Here is a 24,039-nt window from a genome sequence, read left to right as displayed (position 1 = left end):
TGCAATCTCTAATAGTTTTTGATTCAAATAAAATGTTTCCTGTAAAATGGTAATTTCTCCAGCATGCTAACTTTCCATTGAACCAATGGAGCCAACAGGCTTCACTGTAATTTTTCATTTCGGCTATGTGATTAAAACCACTTAAGTCATTTGTAACGATTTGGATACAAATTTTTCGTAGGTTTCTATTACTTTAAGGAAACGTTTAATTGTCGTTCTTGCACATTCTGTCCAATTGGGCACATTGCCTGCTGATGTTTGGGAAGTGCTGCTATCATATGTCTCTTTCCAGAAGTGTTGCCAGCAGAAGAAGCACGCTATACAATGAACCGCAGTAAGTGGTGTATCATGTAGGAAAATTAAGATGCAATTTCCTTCATTTTCATTGAAAGCTGCGATATTTCTTGTTATTCTTGTTCGGAAAATATCAAATGTAATGTTAAAATTAAATTATCAAAATTTTGGTTCGATGTCAATTCCTGAAAGTACTTTTAAATCCATTGCAACATATGGTTACAATGTGAATGAGGGAGAAAATGTAAACATGATTCATAGAACTGAAAGATATAAAACATATTTATTTTTACTAATTGTTGAGAGCTCACTGCGTATTGTTATGCAACTTATGCACTTACCTACTTATTAGTAATTCTGAGAGATATATTGTACTTATATATAGTCGATTACTTCTAGTTTTCTAACATTATTATTGCATTTATCTGTATATACCAGTGTGCAGATAAGACATAGAGCCAGTTTTCTCTGTATCCACCAAGTGTCCACATCCTTTGTCCACTACAGCTCGATTTCCCTGTTGTTTCCAGTGTTCCCAGATATATCCGATATATAATATGAGGATTTGAACTGGCGCTCTCTAAGGTGACTGTCGAAAGAATGGAAGAAGTGATAATCGAAAGGTGCACAGACCTGGAAGTATGGTTGAGATATCTGTCTTTTTTGGTTGTGTTTTTTGTATTTTCTCATGAGTTCTAGTTTATCTCATTATTCATTCTATATGTTCGTTTTTCGGAAAATAGATTTCTGTCTGTCCTCGTTTTGTATCTTTTTTCTTTTTCTATTTACCTTTTCCATTTTATTTTTTTCCTTTCTTTATTCTTTTTACCATTTCTTTTTCCTTTTTCCTTTTTCCCTTTTTATCGTTTCATTTCATTTTCCGCTCTCCTGGTACTTCTGGGGCCGCTCTCCTTTTAATTTTTTATCGTATATGGATTTTGTGAGGTGTTGTATAAGGTTTTTGGGTCTTTTGTATGCAATCATTGGTGGTTCCTGAGGTATCTTTGCCCACTATGTTTCTGTATTAATTTATTTCCAGAATTCATTGCTGATAACTGTCAGTTTGTTCCGAAAACTGTGGTGGTAGAGGGGTGGCAACGTCAAGTAAAGTAGGATGCTCAGACACTTTCCTCTTTGTATCAAAGACACTTTCCAAAGACAAGCTATAGCTATATTTTGTGCAAAAAATAAGCGAAATTTATTGGCAATTTAGAGTGAAACGACAGCGTAAGAGATGAATACTTTTACTTCATTATATATACCGTTATGTTGCAATGTAACCATATGGTCACAACTCTCAAATACAAGATGATTGAACCAATTTTTGAAGTTTCTCTCAATATGTGTTCTACCTACGTAATAGTCCTAAAGAATAAGTACACGAAGTATAAGAATTTTCTGCATTTCAGAAGTAGGGTCAAGTTCACTAAAATACTATTGAATGAAAGAACAGCGTTCTCATTCGTCGTGACCCTAGTGACACATTTCTGGGCAGGACGCTGTCGAGGTATAGACAATTGAGTATCAATTGAATTAAATCCGATTGAACATGTTTGGAGTATTTTGGAAAGAATGTTGTTCACCACCTGAATTTTTATCTGATTTAAGAGGGGTTCTGGAAGACAGTTAGCAGGCCATGCTTACCGACCTATTACACGGACTCTTGAACATATCCTTCGTCATATGGTAGCCAGTTTCAAGGAGAGAAAGCATGAATTTATTAGTAATAAATTATTTCTAGTTCAGTAGCAGTTCAATATCTCACTTTTTCTAAATTATATTTCCAGATATTCTTAGGAATCTTATGGGTCGTTTGTAAGAACTTGCATGATACTAAAAATCACACAGTTGTCAAAGAAGAAATGTTAGTCATTCTTTGAATATCGCAAATATTTCTGTTGAAATTAGAAATAGACAGTCGAAAAGAAATGTTTAATTTGTACCTCACATAGCTTTTAAAAAACTGTCCTAAAAGAACAGAGTAAAATCACAAGATATAACAAATCAAAGAAATAGTTTGTGCTATTTTATGATTATGAAAGCAAAATTTAGCACTATTAAATATGTATATTTGACTATTATTAGGCACATATTTACATTTAGCACTCAAAGAAGAGTTAAAACATTAATTACTAAAGCGCAGTAATTCAGTAGAGCAGGTCAGGTATTTTGAATTCAGCTTTATGTATATATATAAGTGTTTAATATACTTAAAGTTGAAATTAAAAATAATATTTATACAAAATTAATTGAAGATATTAATGAGGAAAATGTCTCTAAATTCATTCCAAACCTAAATAGAAAGAAAAAGATAATAGACAAAATTTAATATGTGCTGAATTAAGGTAAAATATTATGTTTAAAATAAGCATCTACGCTAGAATTACTTAGTCCTACTCAAATTTGGAAAATAATATGAGGTCAATCATTGTCATCGATTTTATTTACGACATAAATATCTAATACTATCTTTCTTTCAGACTTTCCATATTTCGCATATTCATTGCGCCGCAACCCATTTAAAAAGTGATCCACTTATAGAGGGTATCAGGGAGTTAATAAAACAAAATATGCAAAACATACAAAAGGAAGAGCTTCTCGGTAAGTGTCAAAATTACATATTTCAATTCTTAAATAGTTTTCACCCATCAACTCTTCCGTATTTCTCAATCAACTTTTAGTTTGTGCCCAAGGTGAGATGATCGAAGAAAACGGTAACCATTGGTTTAACGTTATTTGCAACACCACAATGTTGACCACAAAGTGATTCACTACTAGTTTTTATTTATATTTATACAAATAATATAATACTAGAAGATAAAAGGGTAACCTCTAAGAGATATTCTTAAAGATCCTCTTGAACACGGAAACAACAACCGCTTAAGTTATTGTTATCTAAGCACATATTAATCTTCGTATTAGGACAATAACAACAATGGAAAGTTATGTAACATATTTTTGAAATGAAACGCTTAGAACTGCAAACACTAATACATTAATACAATGCTGTACCTCAGGTTTCAACCGACGTAAGGATATAATGGGAAGTATATAGTGTATATAGAGCTAACACGTTTAGAATTCAATCTTTACTCATCTTAAAATATGGAAAAGATTGGTATACCTAGGTACTATATCTCAAATCTTTAGTATATATTATCTTTGTTCTCTTTGCTATCAATTTTATTTACCTCTTCAAAGTAGATTTAGTTGTTTGATAAATGTGATTTCTATCGGGAAAATATCGGTAAAATATTCGCCTGATATTTTCATGATTATTATTCCTTTTAAAGTAGTTCCCTCTAACTTTCATATAGCTAGTTTGAAGGTCTTTTACAGCTCCAAAGAAGACTGGAACACCTCATCAGAAAGTGCTACGGCAGCAGTTCTGGTGTTTCACTAGGTTTCCTCTTGGCGCGGAAGTGAATGTCTTACACGTACATTTGGATCATGCTGAATATTCACAAGTTCTTCGAACATACATTCTGAGGGTAGGGAGCTTGAAAACCATCAAATTATTTTTTGGTGAGGAAAAAGACAATAGTGTGAGCCACATTAATGGAATTATTATTCCAGTGGAGTCTTCAGGACTTTGAGTTCCTCAGTGTCACTTCTTACAAAAGCGTTATGCAAATGATAAAAAATGTCTAAAGAAAACTCACTTTTATCAGTATATCTTCCTGTACGTACTCGTGATGCATCCATGACTGCGGAGATTGAAGAATATTATATACATATGTTTCAAACGTCCTACACATCTATCAAACATTTTTGGTTCTTCTTGGACATTATCATGCCTTGGTGAGGTCGGGTTTAGCCACTGAGTTAATTGTGATTTTGTTTTCGGATCATATCCGTACAACCGTGTCTCTATAATTTTAGGCCCGGTCCAAGATCAGAGAAGAACGCAAAGCATGACCACTCTCCCACAAATCCAGATGCAAGTGAAAGTAACCCCACCTGTAAATTAAAGATATGATGGAGTTCTCTTTCATGATACAAAATTTGGTTACCTGTCGCGTGTTATTTCCTTAAGAAAAGAAGCTCGGACGAGTTTTCGATAATCTTTCTATATATTCCCAATCTACTTAATCTGATGGATATAGAAGAGCTGTCCCATAAGTAGTTTTATTCATATTTTTTTTTCTAACACGAAAACTAATATATATAAAGTATAAATTTTTAATTATTTTTGTTTCATCTTCTTCCGTTGCAATTTTCATTATCTGGGTCCTTAATTGGAAGTAATTTTTATACTAATGCAGTTCATTAGTCGTAGTTTAATGCAAAAAACATGCATTAATTAAGATTACAAATTAAGTTGTCTTGTACATATTCTATTGGAGTTATTAATTAAAATAAATGTATTTTTAATTATCGTACTAACACATTGGATAATTTGAAAAATCATTTTTAAAAGAGTTTGTATATATAACATATATCAGAGGGGGTCCTTTAGTCCCTCACAAGGTATAAATTACAAATGCAACTACAAAGTCGCACATATTGAATTGTCTTGAGTAAAATTGTAGTTACATAACACTGAAAAAATCTTCTCGCCTATTTAATATATTGATACATAATACACGAGTACCTAGTTTCCGATTTTCCTAATATTTCTAATTTTAAATGGTCTCATAATTAGGCTTTTATTTAATTATATGCATTCTTATATACCTTTTGCTTACTGTTATTATTTCATTATGAGGTGGCAGGGTCACAGTATCTCAGTGGTAGATCGTTCACTTCTGGTGCATGTGGTCCTTGATTCGATTTCAGCTCGCGCCAAGTGAACTTTGTGCTCTACAAGCATCGTGTACTTGGGTTTTCTCGCGCTCCTCCTGTTTCCTCCCACTTTTGTTATTCCACCATTTCATTCATTTCTTATCTTCACCGTCTCCTTTAGCCTAGCTAGCATATCCGTAGACGTAAAACTGAAAATTTCATTTCCTTTTTCCATTATGAGATGTAGTTAGAACTTTTCCTTTCCGAGTTCGTTCATACAAAACGTCATTAATCATACTCCTATTAGTAAAGATTATTCTCATTCACTTTTTCGGCATTGTATTTTTAAAATTCACTTGAAAAGCCGGATATTAATCCTAGTGGAAATTAAACAGTAACCTTTTAAATCCTAACTTTCTATATGTTTTAAACTAGCTTGTTTGAAATAAGAAGCTTCAAATTTATTTTTTTTAGTTATACAGCTAATGTTATTTCAAGCAATTGAAATATATCTATCACAAATTCATTTTTTCTAATTTCTCTTTGTGTACAGAAAAATGTAATTAAATGACCCATAAGTTTAGTCATGTCATTTTAATTGTGTGTTCTTCTTTCCTGGGCAGCCACAACTTTAAATTTCATATAACAATCTGCTTTGTAACAATGGATAAACGCATCGCTAATTTCTACGTCATATTCCATGTCATCATTAGGATCTTTCAAACTACTAAATATTCTTCTGTCTGGTGAGAAAACGTTTTCATAACTGAATAGTTTACAATCTATCCACTTGTTAAAGAGAAAATCTTTGTAATTATAAGGAGAGTTGTGGTTACTTCTCCTAAATTAATCAAATTATCATCTTTATTTCATTTCAATTTGAATAATTTTTCCCTATTACAGAAAAATAAATAATTGTATTTTTTTTAAAAAAAATCATTCTATCCTATGGTTAAACTCTGCCTCTATTGTGAATGATTTTATAACTTGATATTCTTAATGATCGTTATAACTTTTGATTTTATAATTTGATCATTTTATGACTTGATGATTGATATTCTTAATAATCGTTACATCTCTTTAACTGTATTCACCTCCTGGAACAATAAATGCTGTATTTAAATGTAAGACTCCAAGGCCATATTAAAATGTATTTCTTCCTTCACAAATATACTCCTTCCTTCCTCCTCTAAGCATGTACTCTAAAAACGAACCATACCTATTAATCATTACTCTTATGTAATTGACAGTGAATTTTCTAACGCTGAACTATTACATGCCAATTTAAAACCTTGCTTATAATGTATTATATAACAAATGTAGGAGATGGATTTATCCAAGAATATTCTAGGAGAGAAAGCAACAAAATTAAAAGTAACAGTCAGAAATTAGAGTACATTATATAAGAAAAATAAGAAAGCATATAAAAGAGGAATTTTCTTATTATAGCTTAACTACTTGATCAGTATTGTTATCTGAATCGACTTACTTAGTTCTGTATTTTTTAATGTATTTAGGTTCACTCAAGATTATCCAATTATAACAAAATATTAACCCCCAAAAGTCCGTTAATAACAAACGTATGATCAGAATGAAACATTATGAAGAAGAAAGGTGAACACGCGTGTTTAGTTAATTGTATTAAGGTCTTTCAAAAAGAAATATAAATTATAATAATATTAAATGAAGATATCGATTAAGTTTGTATTAAAGATAGTATGAAAACTCACAAAAACACTTAAAACATTTATTCTGTAATAAATAGGAAAAAATTAAAGAAATATTAATACAGAAGAAATGACTAAAATAATCATGTTGAAAGAGAAATAGGAAATTATTATAAGATTATACACATTTTTTTTGTAGGCTAACTTGGAAGTTGTAAAACATTTTTCTTATTTTACTTTTTATTGTATCTAGGCTGGTTGAGAAACAATTATTTTATACATTTTCCCAAAATATGAGTCAGTCCAAATACGAACAAGTGCAAAATTGATTTAAAGAAAAAGAATTCTAATACCAAGCAGCATTTTTATCTCCTAATGATTCAATTGTATTTATGGATGAACATGAACTTACCTTCGGTGATTTTATATGATAAAATCAAAATTACATTCGAAATTATTTTCAAAAAAGAAAACAGAAACATTTAGATTGTCATTTTCGTTCACAATCAAGATGATTCTAATTTTAACTGTTTCTAGAGAGTGATTTGTCTTGCGATAAGTAAAAATACATCTCTACGTGATCGATAATTATGCTTTTACCAATTGATATGAAAAGAAAATAAAGCAACGGAAATATAGAAACAACGTAACAACTTTATAGACGTTTAACATATGTTTAAATTTTTATATTATTTTTTCTAAACATTTTGATCAATGTTGAATCGTTTAACATCCGTTCGTTCAGCATCCTAACGTTTAACATGCATCGTTCAACATTTGCCGTTTCATCAATTTCTTCATGATACATGGATGGAAAGAAGTTAAGAGGAATAAAAAGCTGAATGAATTATTTATGAAATCATAAAGAACAACAAATATTGTATGATAAATATAAAAAGGCAAGACCAGACTGTGGAAGATGTTATTTACGCTTTATAAGATTAATTTAGTGAAGTAACAGAACAGAAACTAATAACAATTCTTGTCTCGGTTTCATATGAAAGAGCGAGAATAAATTCTATTGAATCAGAAGCACTCTAATGTATAACATGTTAAGTTAAAATAGTTATAAAGGTGAAAAGACACACTTGTAAGTAAAGAGACCAAACATATGAGGGAAATTAGAGATAGTGTAGAAATATATTAGTCACAAAGATTCCTAATCTTGAGTTTTAAAAGTAGCAATTTCAATAGAAGGCACTATTTAAATTGAAAATTTAGAACGATAAAGATCATCCGAAATCAATGATGATCCGAAATATAAAGAAAGGTTATAATGGTTACTTTAGAAGTGAATTTTACAGGTAACAATCATATGATTGGAGGTAAAATATATGCTGGAATGAAAGAATATTGGAAGTTAGTAAGGAGAAAAATAAAAAAAAAGTCGCACATAGACCACTCGAAACGAGTATTCTGAAGTATTGATAGAATCTGATGCTATTATTCAAACAATGCTCCAAAATCATGAAAATCAAAACCTTCGAAAGTATGGAAATAATAACAAAAATCTTATAGGGAAAACGATATCAATCAATGCTCCAGAAACTAAAGAAATCACTAAAATATGGAAAAGGAGTTAAATAGTGCACACACTTTTTACTACAGCTTGTAGACATGTTACAGTAAAAAGTTGGAAAATAAAGTAGGGAGCGTTTCTTAAAGACGCGCCATTACTTACTGAAAATGATCTGTTTTATAAACTACTCTAGCGATGAAAGCTCAAGTCAATTTAGGATTACGATTATAATCGTAATGGTGTTTTCAAATATGTTTTCATGTTCTAAATATTAATTTTAACGTGTATGGACATTTTCATATAGTTTTGTTAATATAAAAAAATTTTCAGATAAGGAACAACGTTTTCTTTCCCACAACGAGTTAATTATTGAAGTATGATATATTGTAAATCATATACTGACGAAAGACAACTTTAAGATAAAGTTAAATAAATTCAAGAAGGTACGGAAATGCATCTGACTTTTACTTTAAAAGAACCAAACATTTCAAAAGTCCTCAAAACAATATAATGGTCTTTTTTTTTACAATTACGGTTACACTTGTAGCCTCAAGAGCGTTTAATATTTAGGACAAGAGTCACCAGTTATCAGTGAAACAGTAAGTAATGCAAAAGTATATAAACAAAAGTTGAAATAGCAAAAGAACGGCAGGAAATTTAGAAGTAGACCGGGAAATTTAAGAAAAACTAAAACCATGAAATAACTTCAATATAATAAGCTTGGAGGAAAAAAATAGCTAAAATATTTTAGAGGAATGTTTATGAGAGATCAGTTAACGTAAAGAATTTGAATAATGGAGGAGCAGTTGAGACAGAAAAGAAAAACTTATTGAAGTTTAATTTCGTCTCTCAACTCCTCTCATAGCTTGTTTAATTCCCTGGATTATCCCCTACGTCTTATAAATGTCTTAAAAATGACATGCTTTATAACGGATACATACCAAGCACGATGCTGCTGCTTAATACTGAAAGAGAATACTTATTCAGTCATTCTAGACTTTAGTCGCTTGTTCCTGCTAAGCAAAGTTAGGAACATTAACCAGCTAAGCGTCTGGAGTTGTTGACTAGAATTCTATTCATAATACCAGTATGAATCCTGAACAACACCATCACCATTGACAAACAATATCAAAAAGATTATTTACACTGTACACCATAATCACTGAAAAGATATTACATATTTGTATTTATAATATTCAATAGAGTTGACTATAATAGCTTAAACAAAGAAAATAGATATAGATTTTTCTTACTGACACACAATCATAGTCAACGTCTTGCGAATAAAATCTGAAAAATAAACACACTGCTGAACAAGACTGTACTTATTTAATATATAAAAAAAACATTTACACGTGACGTTTCGATCTTCTAGCCAAGATCCTCATCAGACGTACACTCCATCAGATTTATTGTAGCACTATCCCTGTACATCCTCCTTCTGTCTCGGCTTCACAAGAATTGCCATGTTTCTCCTCCTCTACGCGTTTTGCTGATAATGTATACAGTAATGTTCTCAGGCTTCTGCAACCTGAGAGGTCCTCTCCACAACAGGAATTCTATACATCCTTCGTAGGTTTTTGTTTATATTATAATATTTTTGTATGTACACTTATCATGAACTCATTGCATAGAAATGTGTCGCAGAGATCGTAGATTAAAAAGGTATATAACGCTTCATATAGAAACATAACAAATTAATAATAAACTGAAAAATACATTAATACTATAGACAAAGTCCACCATGCCTTCTTCCCTATCTCTTGTTGCACGGTGGTGATATGTATTACATTAAAAAGGCTTCTAGCAATCTGGGTGCACATGAACTCACACATACATATACACACAAAATGAAACTATTGTAAAGAAAAAGTACTTAATTAACAAAGTGGCAGGTGTTTTAGAAATGTGAAAAGTTCGATAATTCATTTTCACAAGCTTATGTACAAAAATGTCCAGTTGATAACTCTCAATAGTCCAGAATTGCTAATATTTCGGCCTCCAAGCAATGAAAACAAAGTAGGCTGTTATAGAGACCAAATACGCTTCGCGTCTAAAGCAACAACTGAGTTTTATTAATAAAGAAATTTAGAAACGATTTGGTCACAATTAACCATTATAATTGAAAATTTTATTCGTATTCAGTTTCTCGTCACAACAATGACTTCATGTCCTTGCTAGTTTAATTTTATAATACATGTAACTACCACTGCGTCGAAAGTTTCTAATATAGTATCTTTCTTGGTTTCAAAATAGAGGTCCGCCGACTTACGAACGTTGAGAAACGTTACGCTAGGTAATGGCTTGAAATATTTTAAAAGGTGGAGCGTTACGCTAGGTAATGGCTTGAAATATTTTAAAAGGTAGAGAAAAGTAGCCCCTTGTATGTACTTCTATAGGACTAACATCGTAGTAAGATCGTATGTTCAAAAACAATTGTCATCCTAACATATGTGGCGACACAAGTACAGTTTTCTAAATTGTGGAATCATCACTGTTGTGTTCTTATATCATACTTAATCAATAGCACCTCATCCTTTTCTTTCTCTCTAGATGAACATGACATACTGATTTGGGTACCAAATTTACACATACTTGTTGATTGTTTCGTCCAAAGAGACAGAGAAAAAACTTTTATTGGTGCTCTCTTCTTGCTACAAAGTAGCAAGTAACTTCATGTAATAATTGCCAGAAATATAGCTGCTTGTTTTTAATTAGATTTAAAATTTACGTATTGATGTTCTGAGCTGTATACTAGTTGCATCAATCATCTGAAGCATTAATATTTAAAATTCTGATTGACCAATGAACTTGTATAGTTATAAAAGAAAGTGACACTATATTTAACTTTCCGAATACTTACAGTCTTCTGAACCTAGACACCTACACTAATGAATAAATTATCGCAAGGTAAGAAAAATTAAAATAATAATAAGTACATTTTCCTACATTTACATGTTAATATGCATATATTTTATTAATTTAAATATGGATGAACAAAATAGCTCATTAAGGAATATGCACTTCATAAGGCAGATGCCACTCATTTCCAGAAGAATATATCAATAAATACGTAGAAACAGTGTATTTCACTTCTTCGCTTGACGTATTATCATGACGTATTTCGCAAAAAACTATTCTACGATTTCGATCCCCCTTAGGATGAAAATTTATCTGATCTCTGGGCGGTGGAATATGTTGCAAGATATTTCTTCGGATCACGGATTGGCGTCCTCGCGTTACAAAATAAAATAGTTAATTAAATATTCGAACTAAGTTTTCGAACTACCAGGACTAATTTGACAAAGTAGGTAATATAGTTTTCGTTTACCTTTCCTTTGCTTTCCGTCTTTGAAACTATGAACGTTAGTTTGATATTTCAATCATCAACCTAATATATTGGGTTCATCTTTTCATAGGTCTGTCAACTTATATAATATCAGGTATTGTTGTGCCAACAAAATGATTAGCTTCATATACATGAATATCTTCTGTATTCTTATATGCTAGAGATGTTTCTTCATTTACTGCAACGTTTCTCAAAATTGTCGTATTTCCTTCACAAATATATCCAGTGTATCATTCCTGTCATTGGATGATTAGTTCAATTATGAAAATAAACCATGCTATATTCTTACGATATTTTTGTTCAAAATTTTATTTGAAATAATGTTAGTTAAAAATGTACTAAACTAAATTTCTTTTTTATTATAGATGATGCTATACCAGGAGAATCTTGTACCGATGGTGATCATAATCATGGAGGTAAAATAACATTAAAAGCGTTAAACAATAGCTTCTTGACCTTTAAATTTTGTAGCAAATGACCTTCTTATAGCTTACATTAATCTGTAAAATCAAAAACTAATTTCAGACGTATTTAAAAATGCGTGAAAGTAACGAAGTTATAATCTTTAATTTCTATGATTATTGGCTGTTGATAACATGATTTTAATGATTTCTACAGCAAACAATTAATTTATCATTTATCGACCATTATTATTATATGATATAATCCGATGCTTTATGATTTTGGGAACCAGTAAAATTACAATTTGGAATATAAAGATATTTAACGCTTATTGGTTTGACGGAATTTTATTTCATACACAAATATATTGCCGTTCATACTTGCAATACAAATTATTTACCCAGTTGTCAGTTTGTGGCGTCAAAGTATTTTATTTTTAATGAAATTTATAAACAAATGTTCCTTATTCAAACAATAGGCATATTCTCTAAGGAACCAATTGAAAATCCGCTTAAAACTGACATGTAAAAATCGTATAAGATTAGAAAGTATGTTACGTGTGTAATGGTTACAATTGCATAACATATTAAATTAAATATTGAAGGAAAACAGGGAAAGAAATAAAATCACTCCTCTTATTTTTGCATCTTTTGAAATTAAGGAAAAATGATATTGTCATAGTGCAGAACAGTACTATCCTTATCGGTTTTTAAAGATCTATTTTGATTTTCGATTTTTAAATTCGAAATTTGAGTCAGAAGAATTATATATTCAAATAGGATCTATAGAAAGAAGATAAAAGAAGGGAAGACAGGGAAGGAAAAGGAAAAATGTTAGTTCTTGGTTCATATTCACTGAAAGAATTGCAACGAAATAAATGCTTTTGCAGCTATTTTATATCTCAAACCATTCTGCGTATATGGTAAAATTCTTGAAGTTCGTAAGCCTACTTAAAATTAAATAATTCCGGGAGCTTATTGGATAATACAACAAAAATATATTGTTGTATTATTTAGAAGCAAAGTAAATAAAAAACAATGAACAGTTCCAAATAAAAGCCATTATAAACAATATATCAGATTTCATATTTTTTCACGTATTTCGAAAACTTTGAGATATCAAATTGACGTAAGGAAAGATAGTTGATTCTACGTTATCCCGTGCGTCTCACTTATTTAAATAATGTAAAAGCAACCAAAATGTGATTGTTTCATATGTTTGAGGCACTGTATCGTCCTTAGTTTGCAACACTGCATGGCAAATGTGGTATTGTACGTTTACAGCTTATATATAGATTTGAAATATGTAACAATTGGGCATAATGCAATTTGAAAAAATAGAACTTCATGTTCTGCTCGCGACACTATTAAGCTTGTATATAGCAAGTATACCAAACTATGAATAAATGCACACACACACACACACACACACACACACACACACAAACACACACACACACACACACACACACATATATATATATATATATATATATATATATCTTGTACTACTATGAGCAAAATAAATGACGTGTCTCTTTATTTTGAAGTTTTCTCAAAATATTTCCGTTTTCTTTATATGTTCGAAATTTTGGAAGGTTTCCCCAGTAGGAAACGTTAATAACAAACTCGTTTTTAATATTTATGTTAGATATTAACTTAAAATAAATAAAATAGAAGCGAAAAACATTAAATCGACCGAAATTACGAGAATTACCAACTCCGATAAAGTGGGAATTTTTCAAGAACGCGAGGGAATTATGCAGTTCAACACGAAGCAACGACATCTATGTCATTGAGAGGAATGTGGATTAAATTTACAAACGAAACATTTAAAAAAACATTTCTAATATGTCTTATTACGTACATTGTCTGCAAACTCCAAATATATGAATCTATACTAAGTATTAACGTATAGATAGAGAATATAGTGGAAATTGCCTATGGAAAAGGATGAATTGGTAACACGATCGTAATGAAAAATCATCTTTACCGTAGAACTTGTTCAGTTTGCGTAAGAAAGCAAATAGCTCAGTTAGTTAAAGCAACGAGTCTCTATGCCGGGGTTAGCTGGTTCGAACCCCACAGAGGTGCAGCTGTCAAATTTTATCACTGTGGTTATTTTATTTATTTTTTATGTGGGAAAGAATCAAATTGTAACATATGTGTAAAACTCATGACGATACCAAAAAAAGAAAAATATGTTGTCGCACTTGCATTAGTGTCCCTAATTTTGTTTGCAAACAGTTTCGTAATTATTTTCCCTGTGCTCACTGCTCACAATATGCTTGCTGGTGGTAATGAATGTTTTCCAGTAAACGCTGATTCTAATTTGGAGATTTTTATAAAGTTTCACAATGTTTATCATTAAATAGTCTTCTATCTACTTTTTTGGATACTTTGATACCAGATTTGCCTATTAAATGTTTAATTTTCCGTAGATGTTTCCTTACGGAAAAGTTTTACAGTGTATTTGTCTTGAATTGAAATTGTTTTGAATTTACCCCATGAGGTAATTAGGAGGTAATGAGGAGAACTGAAGTAACTGATATTCTACGTAAAAGCAACCAATTTTAGATTGATGGCGCTTCTTACCGTCAGCACATAATCTTTACGTTAGAGAGTCAGAGAGAAAAATCCTTTTTTTCCCCTCCCCTTTGACCACTCATCTTAAAGCTCTACATGTAATGATTCGTGTCACATAATTTCGTCTCTCCAAAGACATTCATATAATAATAATAATAATAATAATAATAATAATAATAATAATAATAATAATAATAATAATAATAATAATAATTATTATTATTATTATTATTATTATTATTATTATTATTATTCCTGAATATGCAACCCTTACATAATGTAGTAACCTTAGACATCTTAGTTTAAAGTGCTTTCTGTAGTAATAATTTGAGCAACCACGTAACAAAATTTAAACTGTAGGAGGGGCACGACGTTTTATTTTGCCCCTCTATTTTCAGCACCCTCCCAAAAGAAAGTATTTAATTTCTGACAAGCAGGGCAGACAAAATTAATAAGAAATATATTTAGAGCATCCTTTCCTCCGTGAGTGGAATATCACGTAGCATTTTTTATTCTACCGAAGATGACTCTAGCCGGTTATGATTAGGTAACAAAAGAAATACGTAATATATTTATAGCGCCCTTTGGCTGTAATATTACCGCTTCTTTATTTGTTCGAAGGCGCCCTACACAACCAAGGGTGACAAAAAGAATAAGAAAAGTGTCTAAAGATTATAGAACACTTTATATTTTGTCAGAAGCGTGGCAGTGTATGCACATCATTGCTTTCGTTAACAAGTGTTTCACCCTTGAGTCGCTTTTAAAATTAGCCAGAATAAACTTTTGCCGATCGTTGCTCTAAAGGGATTTGTTCAGGATGGTTTGATGTGGGGCTAACAACAATGAGTATGTTTATTTACAACACCGTTAAAGAAATATCAAACTTTCTGAAAGGAACTTACTTAGGGAATATCAAATCCTCCTTATACTTAGCCAAAGCCCATTCTGAAATATTGCATCTGGTGTTCTGGGTGAAAGTTCTATGGGACTATTATAAAAAAATATATATTCCCGTTTCCACGCTGACGGTAGAATTTCTGAAACAGTTATTGAATTACGTTCGAAGCATTGGCGTAAATAGCCCCCCCACAACCCTGTGGCGTAGGGACCGCACAAGCTGCAAAGCCAAAAAATATATAGAAAGTACGCAGGGGCGGAGCAGGCCAAATTTTGACCTGGGCAAAGTGACTTTATGGCGCCCTCCCCCTAGTATTAGCTTATATTTTACATTTTATACTAGTATTTTTAATAGTTTAAACCCATTTTTCAAAAAGACATTCATTACCTTGGAAAACTTCACAAAGAATATGGCCTGCTATAAACAATACGAACACCGCCCCCAGCTTGGTCTAGTGGCTAGCATGCCTGCCATCTCTGGTCCCGGGTCCAATTCCCGGGGGGTTACTGTTGAACGATAAACGTGGTTCGGATTTCACTATAATCAGTATCCACATCTCCTTTGGCCATTAAGGCATAACCGTGGAACGCTAAACTCAAGCAAAGAAACAAACAATACGTACTCCCCCTCCACTCTTTATTCTACATACCATCTCTCCATTTGTCGACACAGTCCCCTTAGTGCTATGAAACTCTCTTCTTCCATGGTGAAATGGAAAAAGATTATGTAATTGCCTCTACTTTACAAGAAAATAAACCAAAAATGTCAGTAGGAAACACATTATAAAATTTACTTTTTGAGGCTAGTTTTGTAGTCTCTCTGACTCTGGCGCCCCGGGCAGTCGCCCGGGTTGCCCGGCCCAAGGTCCCACCTTGAAAGTATGGACGCATAACTAAGGGCTGCGGACGTGAGGTTAACCTTCATGTTATGACACTGGTGTTTGAAATGTTCAGTAAGTGATCGGTTAGTGAAATAATTTCGACGGTCACTGATATTTAAAGTTTTGCTAAGACAAAGTTACCTAACCAAATACATTTGATATCGCGATGTTACAATTTTGATTTCTCCTCACATAAAAAAGAGAAAAACAATGGTAATAAAAACTCTTACTCCTATTAGGCTCGAACTAACAACCTAATTCGTACAGACTAGTTGCTCTGACCAACTGAGTTTCGATTTCTTACGCGAAAGAAGTCTGTTATATAAGGAGACATGCTTTTCATTATGATCGTGCTGTTAATTTATTCTTTCTATAGGTGATTTCCACTCTTTACTTTACCTATATAAATAAATGTATGGATTCATATATTAAGTGTCTTTGGGTAATGTGCGTAATAATTTCGCGACAAATATACTTGCTTAAATTTATTGTATGCTATGATTTGCCCTGATTGTCTGTTCATATGGTGGTTGGGAAACACACGTCAAAACTGTTCGAAGTAAAACAAACACAGCTTAAGAACAGGGACTGAACTGAATCATCACTCGATTGACCTTGAGGGCAAAAAACACAAAGGGTAGCTATAAACGAAAGTTCAGCATGCATTTCTGTGGAGCTCTGTTCAGTATGACGGTTCTCTGGAAAACACGTTTGTTCTTAGGAGTATATATTACAAACCTAACCTTTCGATAGAGCGCAATGGCAGAGAACCAAAGTAAAGGAATTCTTACCCTTGTTAAGTTGGGGTACCACCATGTGCAATAAAAAATGTCGCGTCTCCTTGAATTGATACTTTATCGAAAATAACTCGTTTTCCTTTATATATTCGAAGTTTCTGAGGGTTTCAAAATGAGGAGACATTACTGACAAACAAGGACGCATTTAGGGGTGGGTTCAGGGTGCCCGTACCCCTCTGAAATCCCAACTTTTCTGTAAATTTAACCTAATTTTGGGGGTTATTTTTTTAAAAATATTATAATTTATCCTAATATTGAAGCAGGACCCCCCAGATAACTTTGGACCCCTTTCGAAATAAATTCCTGCATACGAGCCTGCTGACAAATATATTTTCAATATATTCGTTAAATAATAAAGTCAAATATCTAAATTAGGAGCAAAAAGCTTCAACACGGTTCAACTTTTGTCCACTGCCAATATTGTTAGAAGGGATATTAATAGCAAAAACTCCTAGTCAATGCTGAACCTTGGAACTTCATCCCGAACACAAGCATATTTTCGAAACTCACTAAGGCCCAGCCAGAAAGCATTGTAAGCGAGTTACTTTTGGCAACATCTCACGGAAACAAATGAATGCTGAATTGCATTGTAACCCGTTCCTACTACTACTATTTTACTACTAACTTTGCTATGGCTCTGTATAGTACAAGGGCAAACTTATTTTAATGAAAGAAGTTTAATGAAAATTTTAAGAAAAATATTTGTTAAATCACTTTTTGAATATTATTTTAAATAATTTTTTTAACGAAAGAAGTGTTATAAACTTTTTAAAAAATAATACTCCTTAGGAAGGATTTGAACACCCGTCAAAACCAATCTTTCTTACTAGCATGCTGCGCTAGCTTTCTCAGCTACGAGAACCGACAGCATTTAGCGTTTACTTTTTGCTATATTCACGTCATGACTCGTGATGTCACCAACAGGATCATGATATAGACGTCATTATTTTTCCTACATTGCAGAGTCCCCCGAGATTTGATCATTGTCTACTCGGACTGGAATTGTCATTTGGAACAAACACTTGAATATGAAGCCAAAAATTCCTTTAAAATAGACGAAAACTTCGAAAGTTTTAAGAATTTTAATATTTTTGCCTTTTCCCATAAGGGAGTCATAGCCTCTACACCGAAAAGCCCCCCGAGATTTGATCATTGACCACTCGGACTGAAATTCCCATTTGAAACCAAAACTTTAATATGAAGTAAAAAATTAATCTTTTACATCAATTTGAAGTGACTGGGTTCCGGTTAATCACACTATTATGTTTAGTTTAGTTAAGTGGTAATTTGTAACAGCTTCACATCATCAAAAGAATCCTTCACTTCACCGCTCCCCCCTCAGGAATCCGTGCTGGATCAGCCACTAGAATCAATAGACACTTTTCCTATTCTTTTTGTCACCCTTGGTTGTGTAGGAGCTCCCTCGAACAAATAAAGAAGTGGTAATATTACAATCAAGGGGAGCTATGTATTAGGTATCTCTTTAGTTACCTACCCCTAACCGCACAGGGTTATCTTCGGTAGAATGAAAAATGCTACGTGATATTCCAATCATGAAGGGGGAGAGGGTGATATAAATATATTTCTTATTCATTTTGCCTGCCCTGCTTATCAGAAATTACGTAACGTTGTCTCTGTTTGTCAGTAACGTTGTCCTTGTCTGTTGGGAGGGTACTGAAATGAGAGGGAAAAAAAACGTTGTGCCGCCTCCCACATGGTTGCTCAAATTATTACAAAAGAAAGCATTTTAAACTAAGATGTCTAAGGTTACTAAATTAGGTAAGTATGGCATATTCAGGATTATTATTATTATTATTATTATTATTATTATTATTATTATTATTATTATTATTATTATTATTATTATTATTATTATTATTATTATATGAATGTCTTTGGAGCACCGAAATTGTGTAAGACGAACCATGGTATGTAGAGGTTTAAGATGGGTGGTCATAGGGGAGGAAAAAACAGGATTTTTCTCCATCTGACTCTAACGTAAAGATTATGTGCTGAAGGTAAGAAGCATCATCATTCTACAATAGGTTGCTTTTACGTAGAATATCAGCTACTTGAGTTCTCCTCCTTCGGGCTACTTACCTCATGTGCTAAATTCAAAACAATTTCAATTTAAAACAAATACATTGTAAAACTTTTCCGTAATTAAAGATCTAGGGAAAATTAAACATTTAATAAGGAAATCTGTTATCAAAATGTCCAAACAAGTAGATAGAAGATTATTTAATGATAAACATTGTGAAACTTTATAAAATTCTCCAAATTACAATTAACGTTTACTGGAAAACATTCGTTATACACCAGCGAGCATATTGTGAGCAGTGAGCAGAGGGAAAATAATTACGAAACTTTTTGCAAACAAAAATTAGGGACACTAATAAGAATGCGCACGAGTCGAGAAATGTCTCGAATCTCGACTCGACTCGAGATTCGAGTCGAGACACACTTTGTAAAATTCGAGACGAGTCGAGACAAACGTGTTTCCCGACTCGAATTTTCGAGTCGAGTCGAGACAGCTCATAAAAATCTCGACTCGACTCGAATGTCTCGAAAATTTTTTTATAACTTTTAATATTATTATGAAGAAATTATTCACTCAGGAACAGCCTTGAAACCAATTTCAGCATTTATTACTCTAGAAAGGTACAGAACGCATAAATTTAATAGTTAATCTTTCGAGATCAAGATTTCATTTTCAGCTCAATTCAGTTAATTAAAACTAATAATTAATGTCGTGATATTTTATTGTACTTCAAATATAATAATAATAATAATAATAATTATTATTATTATTATTATTATTATTATTATTATAATAATATTTGATTATCTAGTTTGTGTAAAACTATTATCCGTAGCATATATCTAGTTCGTATAAGAACATTGCAATAAAGTGAACATCATAAATTCTCTGAGCAATTGGCAGTCTATAGTAATTTAGCATAGTTATAACTATTGTGTTTTTATTTCCATGAACGCAACAGGGCTACTTAACTTCTGGACAGGGCCGAATTTAGGGGGTGCAAAGGTGCACGCTACTCCCCCTCCCTTTGTTGTAAATATACTTATCTAAAATGAGAAGCTAGCAGTGAAAATACCGCGACACTGGTGTGTCGTGAATAGGCCACTGGTGTGCCGCGAGGATATCAAAACAAATTATTAATACGACAAAATCAAATTATTTATCAAATTGCAAAACGTAGGGGAAAATGTATATTTGTATTGCACATTAGTATGAATCTCTACTATGAATCTATAATTTTAAGTTTCATACCGTGTTACTGTCCTGTACGTTTCTAATGTTGAAAGAAGTATTTGTTGTCATTGTTATGACCATTATTGCTTCTTTATCGTTACAGACTATTTTGTAACTTGAAAATTTAAAATATCATCCAATCCTTTCGATAAATTATTTACATTTGTGTTTTAAAAGTAAAATAGATTTATTTGTTCGTTCGTTATTTAATCATCTTCATTCTTAGTAAAAGGTTGGATACAGTTTTCGAAAAAGGAAGCGTATTTTTAATAACCTGAGTCCAACATTTCATTGCAGTTGTTTTCTCCTTTTAAATTAGAATGAAAAATAAGCATAGTGATTTATCACGAGGAAAACCCAGTGATCGAGCTTTCTTCTCTGTGCGGAGGAGATCAGTAATCAAAGAAAAAAATACCAGTGTGTTTTATATTTACAAATAATAATATCTATAAGTGTGCCGCGAGAATCCATGTTACACCCGTAGTGTGCTGCAAGTTGAAAAAGGTTGGGAAACGCTGGTTTAGAGGAAAGAATAATTGGTACACTCCCTCCTCCCTGCTCTCTCTTTCTCTCTGCCTAGTGTATTTTCTTTATTTTATTGTCTTCGAAACACCATTCCAGACAAATGCTTTTCGGTAGAAAACTTAGAAACGAACAATCCCACTCTTGGACAAAGTGGGCAACATGCGGTACTCAGTTCAATTTACCTGCTTTGGAAATTTTCGTGCAATTTAGGTTACTGAGAGGGTGTAGTTTCTTCAACTATGCCGCCTTCTACTATGGCTCGTGTCATAAATAAGTCATCGTCTGATCATATGGGAAACACCGCTAGTTGTCCTTGCCTGACATCTGTTTCATATTCATATTAGCCAGTGACGGCGATAAAGGGCGCGCAGACCCCGCGGTGCCTGGGAGCATAGTTTAGGGGGCCTCTACAAGGTACGCTCAGCAAGACATCTTTTACTTGTCATTTACAATTATAATGCATTTTGAAAGCGTTTCTACACATCTTATAATTAATTCTAACAGTTTCACAGAATTAAATCAGTTGAGAATGCTCCATGAGCATTGCCAGAACGAACTTAAAAAGAATGGAGATATGGAGCGGGAAGGAAAACTGTCATTGTTCCTAGATGTAAAAGTAAATCATTTCATCCGCACCACCTTCTCTTTCGCAAAAAATTAGTAAAATATTATCTCTCTATGACTTACAGTTCTCGAGATATGGCTGCTTAAATATCTAGAAATTTGAACTTTTTGGCAAATATCTGGGGAACGGTGGCCAGTTGGCCAGTAGACAGTTAATCAGTGGACACTGGTTATTATTTGGTATTAAAATGTTCACCACTCTCTTAGGTATTGATCAACACCAATATGATCTCTCTACCACTTACGGCTCCCAAGCTATGGCTCGTTCAATATCTAGAAATTGGCCATTTTTTGGCCAACATCACGGGAACGGTAAGTCATAGAGAGATGATATTGGTGTTAATCAATACCTAAGAGGAAGGTAAACAATTTGACCGATATGAATTAGTGGCTACTGGCCATTGGCCAAACCAGTGGCCAGTTGGACAGTGGCCACCGGTTACTATTTGATACCAAAATATTTACCATCCTCTTAAGTATTGATCAACGTCAATATCATCTCTCTAAAGCTTATGGTTCCCGAGCTATGGCTCTTTAAATATCTAGAAATCGGCCATTTTTTGCCAATATCACAGGAATGGTAAGTCATAGAGAGACGATATTGGTGTTAGTCAATCCCTAATAGAATGTTATACATTTTCGTATCAATATTAATTGATGACTAATATACGACTGTCCACTGACCAAACCACTGGTCAGTTGGACACTGGCCACCGGTTACTGTTTGGTACCAAAAAGTTCACCATCTTCTTAGGTATTGATCAACATCAATGTCATCTCTCTAAACTTATGGTCCCTGAGCTATGGCTCCTTAAATAGCTAGAAATTGGCCATTTTTGGCCAATATCACGGGAACGGTAAGTCATAGAGAGATGATATTAGTGTTAGTCAATACCTAAGAGGATGGTATGCATTTTAGTACCGATATTAATTGGTGGCCACTATACAACTGGCCATTGGCCAAACCAGTGGCCAATTGGCCAGTGTTAATCGGTTATTATTTGGTGCCAAAATGTTCACCATCCTCTTAGGTAATGAACAACATCAATGTGATCTCTCTATGACTTATGGTTCCCGAGATATGGCTCCTTAAATCTCTGGAAGTCGGTCATTTTTTGGCCAATATCTTGGAAACGGTAAGAGTGACGCGAAAAATTTAATCACTTTTTCTGATAGTTTTTGAAGCTCTATCAAATACACGGTTCAAAATTGAAAAATCGCAAATAACAGACAGACGAACGGACAGACAGACACACAGACATAGAGAACTCAGTAACAAACTTTTCCAATTAATATCGGGACAAAAATGTTTAACTTTCTATTAGGGATTGATTACCACCAATATCATATCTCTATGGCTTACCGTTCCCGTGATATTGGCCAAAAACATGGCCAATTTCTAGATATTTAAAAAGCCATAGCTAGGGAATTACCTGCTAGAATAGTTTGAAACGAGTCATTTGTTCGGAAACGGTTGGGTAAATGGAAAACTCGGTGAACATGTATCCTATCATTTTTAAGGCCACACTTTTTTGGGGTAAAAAAGTTTTGCCCTAGGGTTAACCGCAGGGTCCCAGACTGGATCCAACTCAAAAGTTTCAAATGGCAAGGGTGGGTTAAGTAGCACATTGTTTGAAATCTGTTGTAAAATGAAGAAAAATGGAGCAAGTTTCGACTCTCTGCGACAACCCTGTGCAAAATGGCGGCGGGTCAAAATGAAAACAAAAACTTACTTGAAAAGTCCACGGCCACCCGTATAAATAAAAAATGGTGAGACAAATGTAAAAACAGGAAAGGACGTGTTGCATTACGAGATCGAGCTAAAGAGAATTTCACAGTAAATATCAAGCTCAAGCTCGAATTAGTGATAATCTTGACTAGTGTTATCCTCATTGAGATTAGCGAACGCGAGCTCCATTGAGGATAGAGAGCATGAGCCCGAGTGAGTCACGGTTGCAAAATTACCATTTTTACTTCTTTCTTTCTATCTTTTTTTCCCTACTCGAATGCCTATGTTTCATGAACAGCAGAAGTGCTTGCTAGAAAGACCTTAATTAGCATGTGCTTGAATTATCCATAGTAACTGCTTAGACATCTAATGCAACTTACGTTCGCATTTTAACAATTCAGGTTGTAATTAAAACCTTGAATACTGAGCAGATGAGCACGTAGAATGTTTTGTTGGGGTGTATTTCTAATACGCAATTAATTCTTCGTAAACAAATACAACTCTATAGTATCTGAAGCGGCTTGAGTTGGATTGAATGAAAACGTGAACATGTATTCGAACTGCGCAATGTATTGTTAATTATCATGAACTGGAACAATTAGAAAAAAATGGAAGCGCGACTGATGAGCACCAAACATCAAAATTTCACAAGGCATTGTCAACGCTCACACGTCAAAGACCAGAGAAAAAGATTGCCCCATCAACTAACCGTTGTCTTGTCCAAATCAGTTGCTTCTTTTCAACATTCTGAAATTTCCTGCAAGTTAATCA

At 33.0% G+C, this 24,039-nt stretch overlaps 1 protein-coding gene across 4 annotated transcripts in view; it reads left to right on the top strand.

Moving 5' to 3' along the window:
* LOC145674903 (uncharacterized) overlaps window positions 1-24,039 on the top strand; it is a 157,566-nt gene that overhangs the window by 23,994 nt on the left and 109,533 nt on the right. For all 4 annotated transcript variants that reach the window (XM_081745161.1, XM_081745162.1, XM_081745163.1 and 1 more), the window contains exons 2-3: window positions 2,775-2,895; window positions 11,920-11,970. In XM_081745161.1, coding sequence (XP_081601287.1) covers window positions 2,775-2,895; window positions 11,920-11,970 — 172 coding nt within the window. The remainder of the gene's footprint in view (window positions 1-2,774; window positions 2,896-11,919; window positions 11,971-24,039) is intronic.

The sequence above is a fragment of the Thermobia domestica genome, chromosome 18 (assembly GCF_964235325.1).
Source record: "Thermobia domestica chromosome 18, izTheDome1.hap1.1, whole genome shotgun sequence".
NCBI lineage: Eukaryota > Metazoa > Arthropoda > Insecta > Zygentoma > Lepismatidae > Thermobia > Thermobia domestica.
This window is presented reverse-complemented; position numbering and strand designations above follow the sequence as displayed.